The sequence below is a fragment of the Dipodomys ordii genome, unplaced genomic scaffold, assembly GCF_000151885.1.
Source record: "Dipodomys ordii isolate 6190 unplaced genomic scaffold, Dord_2.0 Scaffold47, whole genome shotgun sequence".
NCBI classification, from domain to species: Eukaryota; Metazoa; Chordata; class Mammalia; order Rodentia; family Heteromyidae; genus Dipodomys; species Dipodomys ordii.
Genome location: NW_012267263.1, coordinates 8,578,704 through 8,595,459, shown reverse-complemented (window position 1 = coordinate 8,595,459; position 16,756 = coordinate 8,578,704). Strand labels below are relative to the sequence as shown.

General features: G+C 35.6%; 1 protein-coding gene across 1 annotated transcript in view; it reads right to left on the bottom strand.

Annotated features, from left to right (window-relative positions):
* Slc6a14 (solute carrier family 6 (amino acid transporter), member 14) overlaps positions 1 to 9,440 on the bottom strand; it is a 32,701-nt gene extending 23,261 nt beyond the window's left edge. Inside the window, exons 1-5 of the mRNA XM_013019866.1 lie at positions 9,145 to 9,440; positions 7,972 to 8,137; positions 3,781 to 3,912; positions 2,041 to 2,202; positions 904 to 1,039 (exon numbers count right to left, since the gene is read on the bottom strand). Coding sequence (XP_012875320.1) covers positions 904 to 1,039; positions 2,041 to 2,202; positions 3,781 to 3,912; positions 7,972 to 8,137; positions 9,145 to 9,192 — 644 coding nt within the window. The 5' untranslated portion in view covers positions 9,193 to 9,440. The remainder of the gene's footprint in view (positions 1 to 903; positions 1,040 to 2,040; positions 2,203 to 3,780; positions 3,913 to 7,971; positions 8,138 to 9,144) is intronic.
* Between the last annotated feature and the right edge of the window lie 7,316 nt (positions 9,441 to 16,756).

Below are 16,756 nucleotides of genomic sequence, written 5' to 3'. Positions count from 1 at the left end.
GGTATAAAAGCAGTAAAGAGAGATGGTTCAAAGGGGAAGGAGTACACAAATAAAGAGGAGAAAGGAGAAGAAAACAGTCAAAACCCAACGTATATATACAAAATTATAAGAATGAGGAAAAGACTGGGTACGTAAGGGATGGGAGCGAATTTTGAAAGGAGTGACATTGATCAAGATATATTGTATTCATAAACTGCTTTGACAAACTTGTACAACTACTTAAAGATAAAATGTTAAATTACAAAATAAGATTAATAAAAGTAAACATAACCCTAAGTATCTATTGTTACAGTGACAATTGTAAGTAAAATGGATAATGAAAAATTGCAACTTTAGAAGGAAAGTTGGGCCAGCTACCAGTGTCTCACAATGTAATCCTCGCTACTCAAGAGTTTGAGAATGGAAATAGTTTGAGACCAGCTTAGGCAGAAAAGTTTATGAGACTATATAGAAAATAGCAAAAATCAAGGTTGGAAGCATGGCTCATGTGGTAGAGCATTTGCCTACCAAGAAAGAGGTCCTGAGTTCAAAACTTAGTAAAACAAAAAAAGTGTCTAGCAGTATTATCCACCAATTCATCATCAAAATTTCTTTATTATAACCAAAAAATTGGATATTTTTCCAAGTAATCTGTTAATTTTCTAGCTAGTAAGTACTAAATTATTACTTATAATACTGTACACCTTGAATAACTGATAAAATACATATTACTAATTATAAGCTGAAGTCTCAAGAAATAACTACTTATGTAGGATAAGTAAATCTCTGAGTCAAATGAAGTCTAATCTGCTATGATTTCCTTTTTTTCTACTTATGACTGCTAGAAAAAGAACTGGTAAGGATTTTGTTTTTGTTTATAAAACCTTTCCATAACCTTTGTAATAAATCATCTAGTGTACTTACTCCCAATACTGTTCACTGGGAAGCTGTCCTGGCTGATAAATTTCACTGCCATTAATGCAAGTAAAGTTGTTGGCATCTACCCAGCTTATATTCACTTGGATGAACTCTCCTCCTGTACTCACATTACAGTGAGTTACTAAAAAGGATAAAAAAAAAAGTTCAGACATAGACATATTCTTAATTCTAAAAGAGTACTTTCCTATTGAAAAAGTTTTAATGATAAAATACGTAAATTACTCTGTAAATTGTTATATGGTGATGGTAGAATTAAAAAAAAATTACAAAGCCAAGTGCTGGTGGCTTGTGCCTATAATCTTATCTACTCAGATCTGAGGATTGCAGTTCGAAGCCCGCCCTGGCAGAAAAGTCCCCAGGAGACACTTATCTCCAATTAACCACTCAAAAATCAGAAGTGGCACTGTGGCTCAAGTGATAGAACACTAGCCTTGAGCACAAATAGGCTCAGGGACAGTGCCTAGGCCCTGAGTTCAAGCCCCACAACTGAAAAAATTAAAGAATAAATCATGTACAGTCAACATGTGATTCTTCTCTAATACTATGTTGCAAAGAAGTATAATATCACCAGCCCTTTTAAGCCATTTTAGTGTTTATGATAATTAACAATAATATTGTTTAAGTTGATATTTAGTATTTTAAGGAATTTTTAGTAGGTGAACTTACTTATTTAACCTACATAGATAAACATGACTTTCAATTCTTTAAAAGTATGAAATTTTTATAACTGTATCCACTGATGTGTATATATAATCACAGTGGGACATTATTCCAAAGATTAGCAACATATTGACAAAGACAATCCCCAATGTTCTCCAAAACCTACAGTACTATTATAGTGCAAAGCACTTTTCTCTTTATCACATTCTCATTTCTATTCTGCCCAGGACTTAGGTCTGCAAGAAGTACTCCTAGGCATGATTTAGCATTCCTGCAAACATGTTACATTAATCATATTTTCAGGTGATTTGTGCTATATTCTGTTTTACCCAGTGACTCATGGAGCACATAAAATTTTACCTAAATTACTTAGAAAATAGTTTAATCCTTTAAGTCTATTTTAGAAGATTTTTTAAAAGAAAAAGTTGATTATATCTTAAAAATTAAATCAATGAAATTTACCTATTGGGGATCTGCTACAGTTTCGGTCTGACCAAGAAGAACAATATTTCCATGGTAGTTCACTTTGAAAAGAAGCAAACATGTAGTAAAGACTATAGGCAATTATGACATTGTAATATATTGTCACAAAGATGGATATCAGGACCATTGTGATTCCCACACCTGGAAAAGAGAACAATTAAACTCATGAGGCTTTCATCTCAACTTCTACAAAATCTATTTTAAATAAAAAGATTATTTCATATAACTCTGTCATCCTTTGAGAAGGGTTAGAGATGAAAAGGTGATACACTCAGAGTACCTTTTTTACAAGATTTAAAACTATTTTGATAACTGGCTTTTTGGGGCCATTCCTGAGCCTGGACACTGTCCCTGAGCTTTTGTTCTCTGAGCTAGCACTCCACCGATTGTGCCACAGCTTCATGTCCACCTTTTTGCTCTTTAATTGGAAATAATAGTCTCAGACTTTCTGGCCCAGGTTGGCTTTGAATCATGATCCTCAGATCTCAGCCTCCAGAGTAGCTAAGATTATAAGCATGAGCTACCAACACTTGGATGATTGGGGTTTTGAGACAATTTTCTACTTGTTTAGAAAATGTATTAAGTCAAACTAATAAAATTTACATAAACCCTGTGTTTGTATTACTTTTTAATTTTTAAAATCCTTCTCATAATAGGCATACTTAACACTAAAAAATTTCAAAACTCAGGCTCTATTGACTCACTACAACTTATCTGTAAAGCAGCATTTGCCACACAAAAAAGGAGGTCTCTGCATTAATGTCTTGCAAGGACCTAGTACTGAATTTTTAGAAGTATGTGTAAAGGAAATTCAGTGATTCAGTAACAATCTAAATTCAAATCTTGAAATTTTCTTCACCTCAAGTTTCAAAATGTTTTTTGCATACTGGATATAGCTCCAATACTTGAGACTAGTTTAGAAATCAGCCCTTCAATCTTCCAACACAGTATTCTATTTACCTCACTAGGGATTTTTTTTTGTTAGTCGTGGGGTTTGAACTCTAGGCCTGGACACTGTCTCTCAGCTCTTCAGCTCAAGGAGAGCACTCTACCACTTGAGCCACAGCACCACTTCCGGTTTTCTGGTGGTTAATTGGAGATAAGACTCTCATGGACTTTCCTGCCTCTGCTGGCTTTGAACTGTGATCCTCAGATCTCAGCCTCCTGAGTAGTTAGAATTACAGGCGTGAGACACCAGCAACCAGCAGGATTTATTTTTGAAATTGCATTGAGCCTTTTACAAATAGTTTCCAGCAGCTAATACATACCAAAATGATATTTAATCTTCAGGAAGAAAGTCAGTTTGATGCTTAATAACAATCAAAGCATTTTTCCACTTTATTAGTGTCCTATTTTATTAGAAGCATCCAAGAAATAGTACTGACTTGCTCTTCAACTTTTCTGAATGAGGCTTTGTAAAAGACATGCAAAGGCAGGAAGACAAGGACCTCATAAGAAGTATAAAGAAAAAGTCGTGAAGATAATACACAACAGGATTAAATAACAAAGAATTCAAATAGTGAAAAAAATTAAATGTCATTCTAGTCACCTTCCTAATCATTCTCATGTCTGCATCCAGGTTAAACAAAAATAAAAATAAATATTTAATTTGCAAGGTTTATTGTAGAAAAATACACAGAAAACATGGTTTCTTTTCACAAAGTGAAGGGGGCACAATTAGACCAATAATTATGATGATGAAAAGTCTTGAATACCAACCTTGAAATAATGGCAGAATCCTCCAAACTGAAACAGGACCTAAGCTAGCAAATTGCCCCAGTGAACACTCTAGGAAGAACAAAGGTAAACCAGCCAATGCTAGCATAATTGTATAAGGTATTAAGAAAGCACCTAGAAAAGACAAAAAAAGAACAGAAGTATCACTACAGTTCAAAGACTTGATGTTACTTTCACAACCAGTACAACATTTTTAAAGTCTTCTGATACAGTGGAATCAATATCCTAGATTTGGAACCCTAATTCACTACTTTCTGTGAGAAAGGTGATTGATTCACTAAATATTGGGGTTCTCATCCAAGAAATTAGAATGTTACTATTAGTTAACAAAGATGTTGCAATTATTAAAATGGATGGCCTATCAAAAGTAAGGCAGAGATGAAATGTTCACAATCTGTGGAGCTAGATGGACTTGGATTAAATTGTTGGCTTTATAATTTACCAATTATGTCTCCTAGGACAATTTACCTAACCTATAGACCTTTGTGTTCCTCATGAAGGGGAGAACAAGGGCCGGATATATGACTTAGTGGTACAGTGTTTGTCTAGCATGCATGAAGCCCTGGGTTTGATTCCTCAGTACCACATAAACAGAAAAGTCCAGAAGTAGTGTTGTGGCCCAAAAGAATTTCAGGGACAGTGCCCAGGCCCTGAGTTCAAGCCCCAGGATTGGCAAGCAAAAGAAAAGAGAACAACACCAATTCATCAGTTTTTAGCGAGGGATTAAATACTAGGCCTATGTGAAAACACTTGACATGACAGGTATATGTTCAATAATAATTTCCCTCACCTCTTTTGTCCTTTAAAAATAAATGTCCTACTATAGATAAGATATGGAACCAACCCAGATGCCCCTCAGTAGATGAATGGATCAAGAAAATGTGCTATATATACACAATGGAATTCTATGCCTCCATCAGAAAGAATGACATTGCCCCATTTGTTAGGAAATGGAAAGACTTGGAAAAAATTTTATTAAGTGAAGTAAGCCAGGCCCAAAGAAACATAGGTCCCATGGTTTCCCTTATTTGCAATATCTAGTACATGTCTGAGTCAAGCATAAAAGGTCAGATAAGGTGATGTTAGGGAAATGAACCCTAAGATATGTATCCAAATTTTTTTTTCTTTCATGTGATTGTTTCTAACACATTTATGATTATTTCTTTGTTGCTTTGTATGTCCCTCCTCCACAGTATAACCCCTGCTTTCACTGTATTTGATGTCAGTATAATTGGTTGAGGGGAAGGGGAAAAACAAATCGTTTAAATAGGGATACAGGTGGACCCATTGCAACAATGAGATGTACAAGTCGTTATGTCAAAAACAAACTTTACAACTTTAGTAGGGGGGAGGGGGAGGGGAGAGGATTGGGTGGGAAGGCAGGGGGAGGATGGGAAGGGATGGGAAGGGGAAACAAAGGAGGAGGCTACAATGCTTGACAAGAAATGTACTCATTATCTTGCCCATGTAATTGTAACCCCTCTGTACAGTATTTTCACAATAATAAATAAATAAATAATAAAAATAAATAAAAAATAAATGTCCTATTTATAATACTTAGGGTAAAAATGCTAAATGTAGTTCACAGTGAAAATTATTGCAATTAAGTTTATTGCTCTCCACATAGTCACAAGACTTTTTCAATGATAATAGGAAATTTATTGACTTAGTAGAAGAATTTCAACTTTTAAGATACTAATAGTTAACTTTCAATATTATATGAACTATTTTACTGGTGTTAGCTTATCCAACCTACTCCTTTTTTTAAATAAACTTTTATTATTTTATTTTTGTTTTATCCACTTTTGGGCATAATATGCCAATTAAAATCATTACCACATTAAAATGTAAAGCAAAGATAGAACATCAAACTTATTGATCAAGCATTCTGGAAGTCTTGGTAAAGTGTGACAAAAGTAATATGGGTTCAGTGGATGCAAATAAGAAATTTCTTCTACTCATATTAAAGATTCACTCAAGCACTTTTCATCCTATGATATTATAACATCATACCTCAGAATTACATGTTTTACAACCTTAAAATAGATTCTTTTGAAAATGAGACAATTATTTGTGCAAACTTATATTTAACTGGCTTTAATACCAGCCACAGAAGTCACCAGACCATAGGGAAAAATATGTTTGCATAGATGTTGCAATGTGGATACCATTACTACTATGACTAATTGAAGTCCAAACAGTACCAATGATAAATATGAAGAAAAAACAAACACAAAATAGGTTTACCTACCACAATGAACAGAGATATTGCCAGTCTATCACAGACAGACATTTTGGAAAAAAGGAAAAGATTCTTTCAGTGTTATATATGGCTTTTTACCCATTATTTCATTATTAGTAGTAGGAATAATTAAGCATTTGTTTAGTATAGTGGCTACAAGATGTTCATATTACTAATAGACAGCTTACATTAGGGTAACACTTCTATTTCATAAATTACTTTAAAAATCTGAAGATAAAACTATTTCCAGATTTAAACAGTTTATGTTAGCTTTGTTTTCCAATCCTGACAAAAAATTAAGCTATTAAGTTTAGATCTTTTAAAAATATATTTTAATAGATCACTTTTAACATTTGAGAAACTTGAATGTCATATGCATATTGAATTCTTAGTTAAAAAGAAACAGTTGAGAGAACCTAGATAATTACTCAAAATTATTTGAAAAAGTTGAGAGCTAAGCTTTAAGTACAAGTAGCTGATATCTGTAATCCTAGCTATACAGAAAGTTGAGATCTAAAGATTACAGTTTGAAGCCAACCTGGGCAGGTAAGTCCATGAGACCCTTATCTCCAATTAACCCATAGAAAACTGGAAGTGTTAGAGTGCCAGCCTTGAACAAAAAAGTTCAGGTACGGTGCCCAGGCACTGAGTACAAGCCCCAAGACCAGCACAAAAACAAATAGAAATGTTAGAGCCCAAACAGTATATTAATTTTAGAGGAAATGGCAAAAAACAATAGTCTATAATAAATAATATTATTTTCTTTAGACTGTATCTAAAAATTCTCTACTAAATCTAGTATGGTATAGTTCCTAGAAACTAACAGAAAATACTAGGTCATAGGTTATAATGTAAAATCACAGGGAATATCTTATACTCAACATAGCAAGGTCAAAAGGGTCCTTTTGACCCTAAGTACTTGTCTTTACCACACTGAACTTATGGACGTTACAAAACATCATAATACCTGATTCATTTCCCATCTAATAATATATCAAATCCACTATGGAGTGACCTAAGCCCTGGATAGGGAACACTTAAAGTGCTAAATGAACAGAACTCCTTTCTTAAATCTCTGAAAGCCAATGTTAATGTTTCTAATGAACTTAATTAACAAGACATAAGATTTAAATATTACCACACAAAATACTATTGTACTAAGAAAAAATAATTATGATGGCACAGTTACACTGGTAGTCAGTTATGAAATGAAAAGACATATCAGTTCTCTGATTCTAATAGAAACTGTAATTACTAGTAAATAAAATATACTGTAAGTGAAAAGTTGTTTCCACATTACTAGACAATTGTGCAATTCATTTTCTTTCCCTGTGTATGTCACCTCAGTTATTTTTTACTCCTTGTTCTAATTGAGCCTGCCTTAATGATCTACAATGTATAAACAGTATTATTTTACAAGAATAAAAACACCTAGTCTTATGGTTGCTGATTTTAGAAGGCTCTTCTACATGGTCAGTCCAATTTGGAATACAAGTAACTGAATAATGCATCTTTAAAGTATTAAACTTTTAATTGCTTTTTAATCATTTCTTTTCACATTGAATACCAAATATAATGCCTTATTCTTCTTAAGCAAACAATTTATTTGCACATATAAATAGAATTGTATTTCCCTGATTTTTTCTTAGATTTAGTTACAGATCAAAGCACAATTTGAGTCTTGATTATGACAGGAACACACAAAAAAAATTTAAGGTGCTCATCTCAGAAGTGCTAAAATGTAAAACTTTTATCAAGTTTTTTTTTTCTGAGACTGTCTGGAATCCAGATTCCTAACTTCAACTAGTATACTTATTTCTCATCCTCCTAATTACCCTAAATATTGTGTACCTTTCTTTAGCTCTTAAAATATCCTCAGATTATGTAGCACCCCATTTACAAACAAAGCAGGGGAAAGTTAGGAAGAATACCTCCGCCATTTGTATAGGTGAGATATGGGAATCGCCACACATTTCCCAATCCCACTGCATATCCAATCATAGAGAGGAGATAATCTGATTTTTTGGACCAGTTTCCACGATCCTGATTCTCATCACCTTCATCAACATGGAAATTCTCAGATGACGCTGTTACTTTCTGAGGAAGGAAAGAAAATATTTATCAATAACTTGTTTTACTCTTACAAATTGCAGAGAAGCATAATTTCACCCATTTATACTTACAAGAAAGAGAAAGGTAGAAAGATCAGACAGTCCCTGAATACTGGATCTCAAAGGAGTTCTTACCAAAGTTGGGAGATCTCTGCAAATAGCTGCTTTCTCTTAACATTTTCTTCTTGAAACAATAAAAAGAAAACGTGCAGGTAGAAAATTTCACTAGACCATCCTAGGTTTGTTGAAAAGTTAAACACTACGCCAGCAGGAAGAGCAAACAAAAGTGGACAAATCAAGTCTTACAGATGAGTTAAGAAAAGTCAACACTCTAGAGATTATAGTTGTTGATCTTTGGGAAGAAGAAGCAAATTTAGTTTCTACTTAAATATGAAGAAATTTACGTACTCCTGTTCTTATGTGCTGATAGTTTCAGATGTTTAGGGTTAAGTCAAATGTAGTTTCTCTCCAAGGCTTATCCCATAGAAACAGTGCTTTTCTAAAAGCCACATAAATAATGTGCTTGTATAAAGTTTTCCTGTCCCACCACTTGGAGCAGCAATCTCTTCCACTGAATGTAGGAGGAGAGAGGGAAGAGGGTTTCTGTCCCATCCTCTTAGCTGCTTTGCGGTAGGGAAGGCTCCCTGGGTCAGTTAAGGACATTATGCTTCTGCATTTTCCTCCAGCACAGGGTACAGTGGACAGGACAGAGAACAGGAGGAGTCCGTAGGTACTACCAAGATACAGGCTGAAATGTTCCCAAGTTAAGATATAGTTCCTAGCTAGGATACTTTCCCCTCCCTCAGGTAGGGGATAGAAAGACTATTTTACCCCCTCTATTCTGTGAGGAGATTACAGGCACACTTGAGGATAATTACACAGAAATGTGGAGAATAAAGGGCAGTAACAGAAAGTAAAAATTGAAACTTGTCCTTTCTCTCAAATATTCCCATCCCGGGCCCTCCATACATCCAGCAGCTCCCAGACCCCTACCTCCTTCCCCTTGCACTTCAAGAAGCTGGGGCACTTCAATTTGTCCATGGTTTGCTCAGTCCCTTGGCTGACTCCGCCTGGCCTCTTCTCACAGTCTGGCTGAGCTTGACTAGTGGCAGACGCACCCTTCCCCGTTTCCACCTGCCAGAGTGAGCCACCTTGCCCAGGGGTGGGACCATTTATGAAGGGAAGCTCTCTCCTCCCACTCCCCCGGTGCCTAGTCGGACTCAATTACCGGAAAGGACCAAAGTGAGCCTCAGGTTTTTCCCCAGATAATCCTGCATGTAGCAATTCCTGGTCCCAGCCCCAAGAAAGGGCTGGGCTAGGAGCAAGTGAGCCGAGCAACCGGAGCCTAGATGACTGACAACCTTTGACTCAGAGCGGTTCAGGTGCCTTAGCAATCTTGCCTTCTTTCCTGGATTCCCCCCTGGCTTCCTATTAACCTTGCTTCTCAATTTGGTCTCTGTCCTGGGGCCAAGTGCTGATCTTTTGTGGTGTTAAAGATGGGAGGGGCACAGTCTGTGAGATTTATTCTGTTTACTAAGACTTCGCTAAATAGACCAGACCGACTTGGGCCCTTGGGTTTCTCAAAGTTTGCCCCCTCATTAGAAAGCTCTTCATCCCCTGAGGCATATGCTGCTCCCTCAGTGAAAACCCCTGATCCACATACCTAGAAATGTAGCAAGCTAAGATAAGATTACCCAGCTGGCTCTACCTGAAAAGAGCAACTTTGAGTCTGTGTCTCAAGCTCCTTTCTCAGCCTTCCGAACAGTTTTGCCTTTTACAAGGATTGCTTTGTGTAGTATTTCAAAGCAGCCAAATACAAACAAATTATTGAGCAGGTTTATGGGAAATTCTAACCCTAACAAAGGACTCCACACTGCAAGAAGGGTGAGGCCTAGAAAGTAAACTGAAAGGACACATCTCAGCTTGACCAGGGATGAAATAATCATTATAATACTGTTTACATACTTAACACCTTTTCATCAAGAATTTAAAGAGTTTACATTCAATTTATCTGGTAGGGGATGCTGCAAGCTCAACAACATGCAACACAAATCCATGAAACCAGAAGAACCAAGCAGAGAGCCAAATTACGCATGCTATGTGTAGTTCCTTTGTTCCCTACTGACTGACAAGAATTTCCCATCTGCAATCCAATTATGCTCTCAGGAATCCAGGCAGGTAGAGCTACAAAAATCCACAAGAAAAGTAAGGAGGCTATAAGGAAAAAGCACTCATAAATTCATGTAACTTCATGTTGTGAATGACATAAGCTGTGTGTGTGTGTGTGTGTGTGTGTGTGTAAGAGAGAGAAAGAGAGAAGGAGGGAGGGAGGGAGAGGGAGGGAGAGAGAGACCAAGGGAGAGAAAGAGAGCTAAGATGAAATAGTTTTTAGCCTATCTTTGTCACAGAAGAGTGTAGCATGTAGAGTTTGTAAGCCTATTTGTAAAAGGATACGCTGAAAAGCACATGTAATTATTTCCAAGTTATCAGAGTCCCATAGGAAATAAAAGGACCCACTATGGACTGCTGCAAACAGTTGGTAACTGAGGGAATAGAAAGAGAATAGGAATCGGACATGTAGATTATGGAGATCACAATGAAGGGGCAAGTGATATGTGCAAGGAAAAACTAGTCATTTGGTACATTTGGAATTACCTGAGGCACAAAATTTCAGATAAAAACTATTTTAGGGAATATACATTTTTGTTTGAAGCTGTTTCCACACCCTGCACAGCTTTCAATGAAATTACAGATGCCTATGTGTTACTATCATTTCTTTCCATTTTTATGTGGAACTCAAGCTTGTGTGTACTGTCCTATACAGACTGTTTCTTACTCCTGTGACTTTACTCATACAATTTCTATTTCTGGAGATTCCCATCTTCCTCTTTATTTGGTTAGTTACTTACTCAACCTTTAAGTTTCTGTGAAGGTGTCATCTTCTCTGGTCCTTTCACAGTGGTTCCTCCTGTACTACCACAGACTAGACTAAGATGCTTCTCTTCTGTATTCCTATGTAACCTACATTCTTTTCATATTTCATGATATTACTTTCCTCTATGGCTCTAGATTATGAGTTCTTAGGAGGCAAGAAAGATTGCCTTGATCTTTGTATTCCAAGCATCTAGCACAGAACCTGATGCAAAGCAAGCATTCAGTAAATGTGTATGGTAATGTTTCATTTGGACAGACCATTTAATGACTGCTGTCGAAAAAAAATAAAAAGAAATGATGACTGATCAAGAATTTACCTCCAAGATCTCTTCTTGGAAATCTGCTTATTAACTAATGAAGAAAGCATGTTGTGCATTTTAACCTATTTGTTTAGATGAGTAGGTGTGAGGGATCATAAGAATCTGCTGATACTTGGAGTAACAAGGAATAAGGTTGGGGAAAGAAAATGAAGCCACTCACGTACAGTCCAAGACTAAACTATGGTTTGTAGGCAATTAAAAAAAAAGAGAGCTAACAAGGAAAGGACATATTGAAATAAGAATACAGGGTCTAAGTAACAATGTCTTGTCCTCCCACCATCCTGGTGCCTTGATGAGTAGTGTAGGGCTTTTCAGCTCATTCTGAAAAGCTTAGAATTCTTTGAATTGCAGATGAATTACATTGTTTTGTCCCCAGGAGAACTCTGCTCCTGAGAATATGAAGAGGTGTCAGGCAGTTTAGCCCCAGGGAAGTTTTGACCCAGGGAATGCTGGCCCCTGATTGTTTCCCTAGATGGTATGCTTATAATACTTTTGTTAGGTTTGCTCCCCAGCCCATCCTGTGTCTTTTGCGTTTATAAGCTACACTCTCGGCTACAAGTCTTTGGGACTGGGGTTGACCTGATCAGTCTCCCATATAACAATATGACAAGTTCTGCTTTAGTTGTGCAAAACTTCAAAATTAATATTAGTGATTCCTATTCACTGAGTTGTGCAATGCTGGACTTTCAACTCTGCACCTTTTCTTCCTTGACACACACACACCACAGCCATGAATCAGATTAGCTTTTTCTTAAAAAAAAAAAAGCCAAATGTTACTAATAGATTTAGTTAGGAATAAGTCACTAGTAACAAAGTAATCAGCTCATAACTGTGGTTTTGGTCAGAAAATAAAATAAAAATTGATCTTTATCATACTAGTATCACCTTTATGTTATTAACCATGGAAAGTCCTTTACTTTAATTCTTAGTGACAAAACAATAAGAATTTTTTACCTAAAGTTTTTTTTTCTAGCTATTTGGATGCGAAATGTCTGTTCAAATGAGAGAGTAATGAAACATGCTCACAAAGACCAGTGACATAATAAACATGAATGTATGTTTAAAATATGAATAAATCCCAGTGTTCTATAGTAAAATTAAATAGTATATTAAAATTCATATAACAAGGAATTTGCACACATAAAGGAAAGGTGAAATTGATGAAGACATTGTATTTATAAATTGATTTGTTAAATGGCAACTCCTTTGCACAACTACTTAAAGATAATAATAAGCATGGTGGCTCACACCTATAATCCTAGCTACTCAGGAGGCTGAGATCTGAGAATCTCGGTTTGAAGCCAGCCTTGACATAAAAGTCTCCAGGAAACTCTTATCTCCAATAAACTATTCAAAAAAGCCAAAAGTGGCACTATGACTCAAGTGATAGAGCACTAGCCTTGGTCACAACGAGGCTCAGGGACAGTGCCAAGGCCAGCAAAAAAAGCTGTTCATTAGACTATCAAACTCTACTTGTTTTGTAAATATTAGTGAATATTTCCAGAAATATTTATTTCTTTAGGAAATACTATCACAGGGCTGGAGGTATATCCCAGTGGTAAAGTATTTGCGTAGAATGTAGAAGGCCCTAGATTCCATCCCCATCCACACACACACACACACATACACACTCTTGTCAAACAAGGTGCTGAATCTCTAGCTATATCAATTAGTGAATGGACCGAGAACTGCATACTACTTTCCTATGGAATATAAAGGATAACATGCCAGAGAATTTTGAAAACTAAAAGACAGCTTTCCTGATAGATAATTACTGGTGTTTTCCACATGGGAAAAGTTAATCTATTTCATGTCATGATCTTTTACATTGGCTATTAGCATCCCATAGAGCTGTTGTAAGGTATACACTTTATATTGAAATATGACATGCAGGCCAAATACAATCAGATTTTTTTCTCAAACTGCATACTCCTGTAGAACTAACATAAATTCAAGAAACATTACTAGAACCCACATATCCCTCATTATATCCTCAATTCACCACTATCTTGAGTCTTAACATCATCAATTATTTTTGCCAATTTCAAGCTTTGAATAAATGGAAATGACAATATATAGACTTTTCTGTCTGAATGCAATGGACTCAACATTATGTTTTAGAGATTCTATTGTACCATGTACTTGTAATTAATCCATTGTCATTCTGTATAGTATATACATATTCCAAGTATAGTATATACATATTACAAGTAGTATACTACTAATCAAATATCAATATGACATTTACTTGGTCATTTTATTTATGAATATTTGAAAGGTTCAAATTAATTGGATGCTGCCTGTTTATCCAATGCATGTTTCCACCATCCCCACCACATAAAAATTTAAAGGCCCTGTGAAATTAAATGGCCTGTGATATGAAAAGAAAGGGAATTGGAGGGAAAGAGATTCTTGATAGTAAAAGACAAAATGCATAGGTACTGAACCAAGGGCTATATTATATGTCGTACATTTATTATAGAACTCCTTAAACTATTATAATCTTTATTTTACTAATGAAGTAACACGGGCCAAGAGAACTTAAATATCTTGCTCAAAATGAACAAAACTGGTGTCAAAAACTAGATCAGCTATTTGAGCTAAGACTTTCTAACTCTAAAGCTTATGCTCTGAAACCTCTAGATTATACTAAACTAAGGACAACATCTTTGAAAATGCTTTATCTGTACCATTCCTGATGCATATGGTTTGGCACTCCATCATTGTTAATAACAATAGAATCATTTGGCATTATTTAACCCTGCAAATCCAATAGAACACTACCCATAAATGAAATTCTGTTTAACTTCATCCTTAGTTGGGCATAAACATTTATCTCTATACCCTTCTTGAAAGAGATACAACTTACAAAAGTTGTGCCTCCTTCCTTTTTTTTTCACTTTGCCAGTTTACAAGGGCCACCTAAGTGTCTTGGCTTCAGTTGATCAATATGAGAATAATCAGGACTGGATGTTTTAGGTGAAAGCTACATTTTAGTACCTACAGCTCCTATACAAAAATATAAATAAAAATTAAAAACTTACGTTTCTCTAAGGTATAACAATAAAATACATAGGATTTGGAGCCTAAAGTACATTTAAATGCTTCACTAACCACCAGATACTATGCAACCTTTTTTCCCTAAATCTCTTTAAGCAAACTAAATCCTTAATATCAAAAACCCAAATCAACTGAACAATGAAGCTAATGTAGTTATTGGGCTTTTTAATAAATCATTTTTCTCTCCCAGGACAGAGAAGTCCTTACTTCAAAACAGCAATTACTCAGTTTCTGTCACACTAAAACTCTGAATATATAGCTACTAGAGGTACTCTTTAAGTTGCTAGCAGCAATGAATAAACATATTACCTTGACCCAGTTACCTGACACTATTGTAATGATACATTCAAGTAGAGAAATATCAGCTTTCACCTTTGAGTCACTGGTATTTCACCTTTTAAGTGCATTTCTTTAAGGTATGATCATTGCTGGTTTGTATATACAAAATTTACTATGTACTACTGTAGCTTTTACATATCAGGCCCTTTGAGAGATAGGTGCCTACTTTTTGCTTTCTCAACTAAGAAAATAATTCATAGCCACAGCATAATTGTCCTCATAAAGCATGAAATTATTATTATGGGATCCATTTGCAATTCACCCAGTGGAGTCCTACAAGGAGATTAAGAATAGTTATGCTAATTTTGTGTTCATGTACAGGCATTTTCATTTTTTCTCAGGGTTAAATTGCATTAATATCTACTCCAAAGAAAAGTTAAGGCTAAAAACAGAACTAAGCATACACATAAGGTATAGCTTTATTTTTTTCTTACCTAGTTGAAATCCTTTAATGAGATAATGATACGCAACCCAATGTCTAATATGTAAATAATATGATTCATTTTATTTTTGCCATGTGCAGGGAAGTTCAAGCTTCCTTTGCTAAACTTCACATCTGGAGAACTGACAACCCTTCATTGATGCCCTATTGTTAATGCTGAGTGTCATGATAACTGATTTGTTTGTGTTGTCAAATGATATTATCCCTAACAAGGGTGTGCAACTGTCTGTAACAATAATAAGAGTAATAATCATGAAAAACCCACCCTTTTTGAGTACTTACCATGCCATGACCTTTATATGTGTCATTGTCAATCATTATAAGAACTCTACCAAACCAAAACTAACAGTCCCAGTACATGGTTTAATAAATAGGCCCAGAGATGTAAAATCAGTTTTTCCAAAGTCATAAGGCTAGAAAATTTAGTGGTTGGTATGCAAACACAATTTGATCAATAAATTTGAGCTTTCCAGAGCAATCATATCATGGAATGTCTCCTACCTACCTCTGCAGGCTCTCAAGATTATTCTAATAGTTCTTTGCCTCCCCTGGGCATTCCTCCTCCCCCCCCCCCTTGTTGTTTACTTCTATTTCTCCTTCCTTTACCAAGTGTCTTGCCTCACCCAGCCCTTCTAAATTATTTTCCCTTTCTTGGCAGACTTTCCTCCTTCTACGCCTCCCCTCTCAGACTCTTCTTAAAACTCAAAGGGTAATTATCATTCATCACTAGACTGAACAGATTAACATTTGTCAGTTATGGCCCTGAAGCAATCTGGGGATCCTTCCCAGGAGACTGCTAAAGGAGGAAGGGTGATACAGTGTTTCTGCCATTTGGATGGGCTTCCTATGTTTTTCCTACCTACAGTCAAAGATTAGGTTGTGAAACCAGCACTGAGACTTCTGCCAGTGCCCATGACAACTTACAAATAGAGGCCAGCTCTATAATCAGTATTCTTACACTTATTAACAGTAAGGTGCAGCAATCACTAACTGATGGTCAGGCTGCCTCTGACCCTGTGTCATTGGAATAGTGTTGTTTTCAAGCTCACAAGTGCTGCTATACCTGCCCTGTAATTATACAATACCAGCTAATGCTTCAGTGTAGATTACAGCCTGACTCATTTGTTTAGGTCTTTTGTGTCTAGAAATGAAGGAAGCTATGTGATTAAGGCTTACTGAAAAATATAATTTTAAAATGCAGAAACATTAAAATACAGCCTCTTACATATTTTTCCTAATAGATATTTTTACCAGCTTGAGTTGTTCAACCCAGAGAAGTACACTCAGTGAAATAGGTTCAGTATGTATTTGTTCATTTCTCTAAATAGTTTAAAAAAACACTCATGTTACTGTTATGTAACTTTTTGATAAAAGAATACCATGGTTCTATAAAATAGCAATTGTCTGGCATATGTACCAAATTTATTACTTATTCTAAATAGGATAACCGTTAAAAAATAGAAATATGCCTGATATATATATATATATATATATATGTATACTGAAGTAT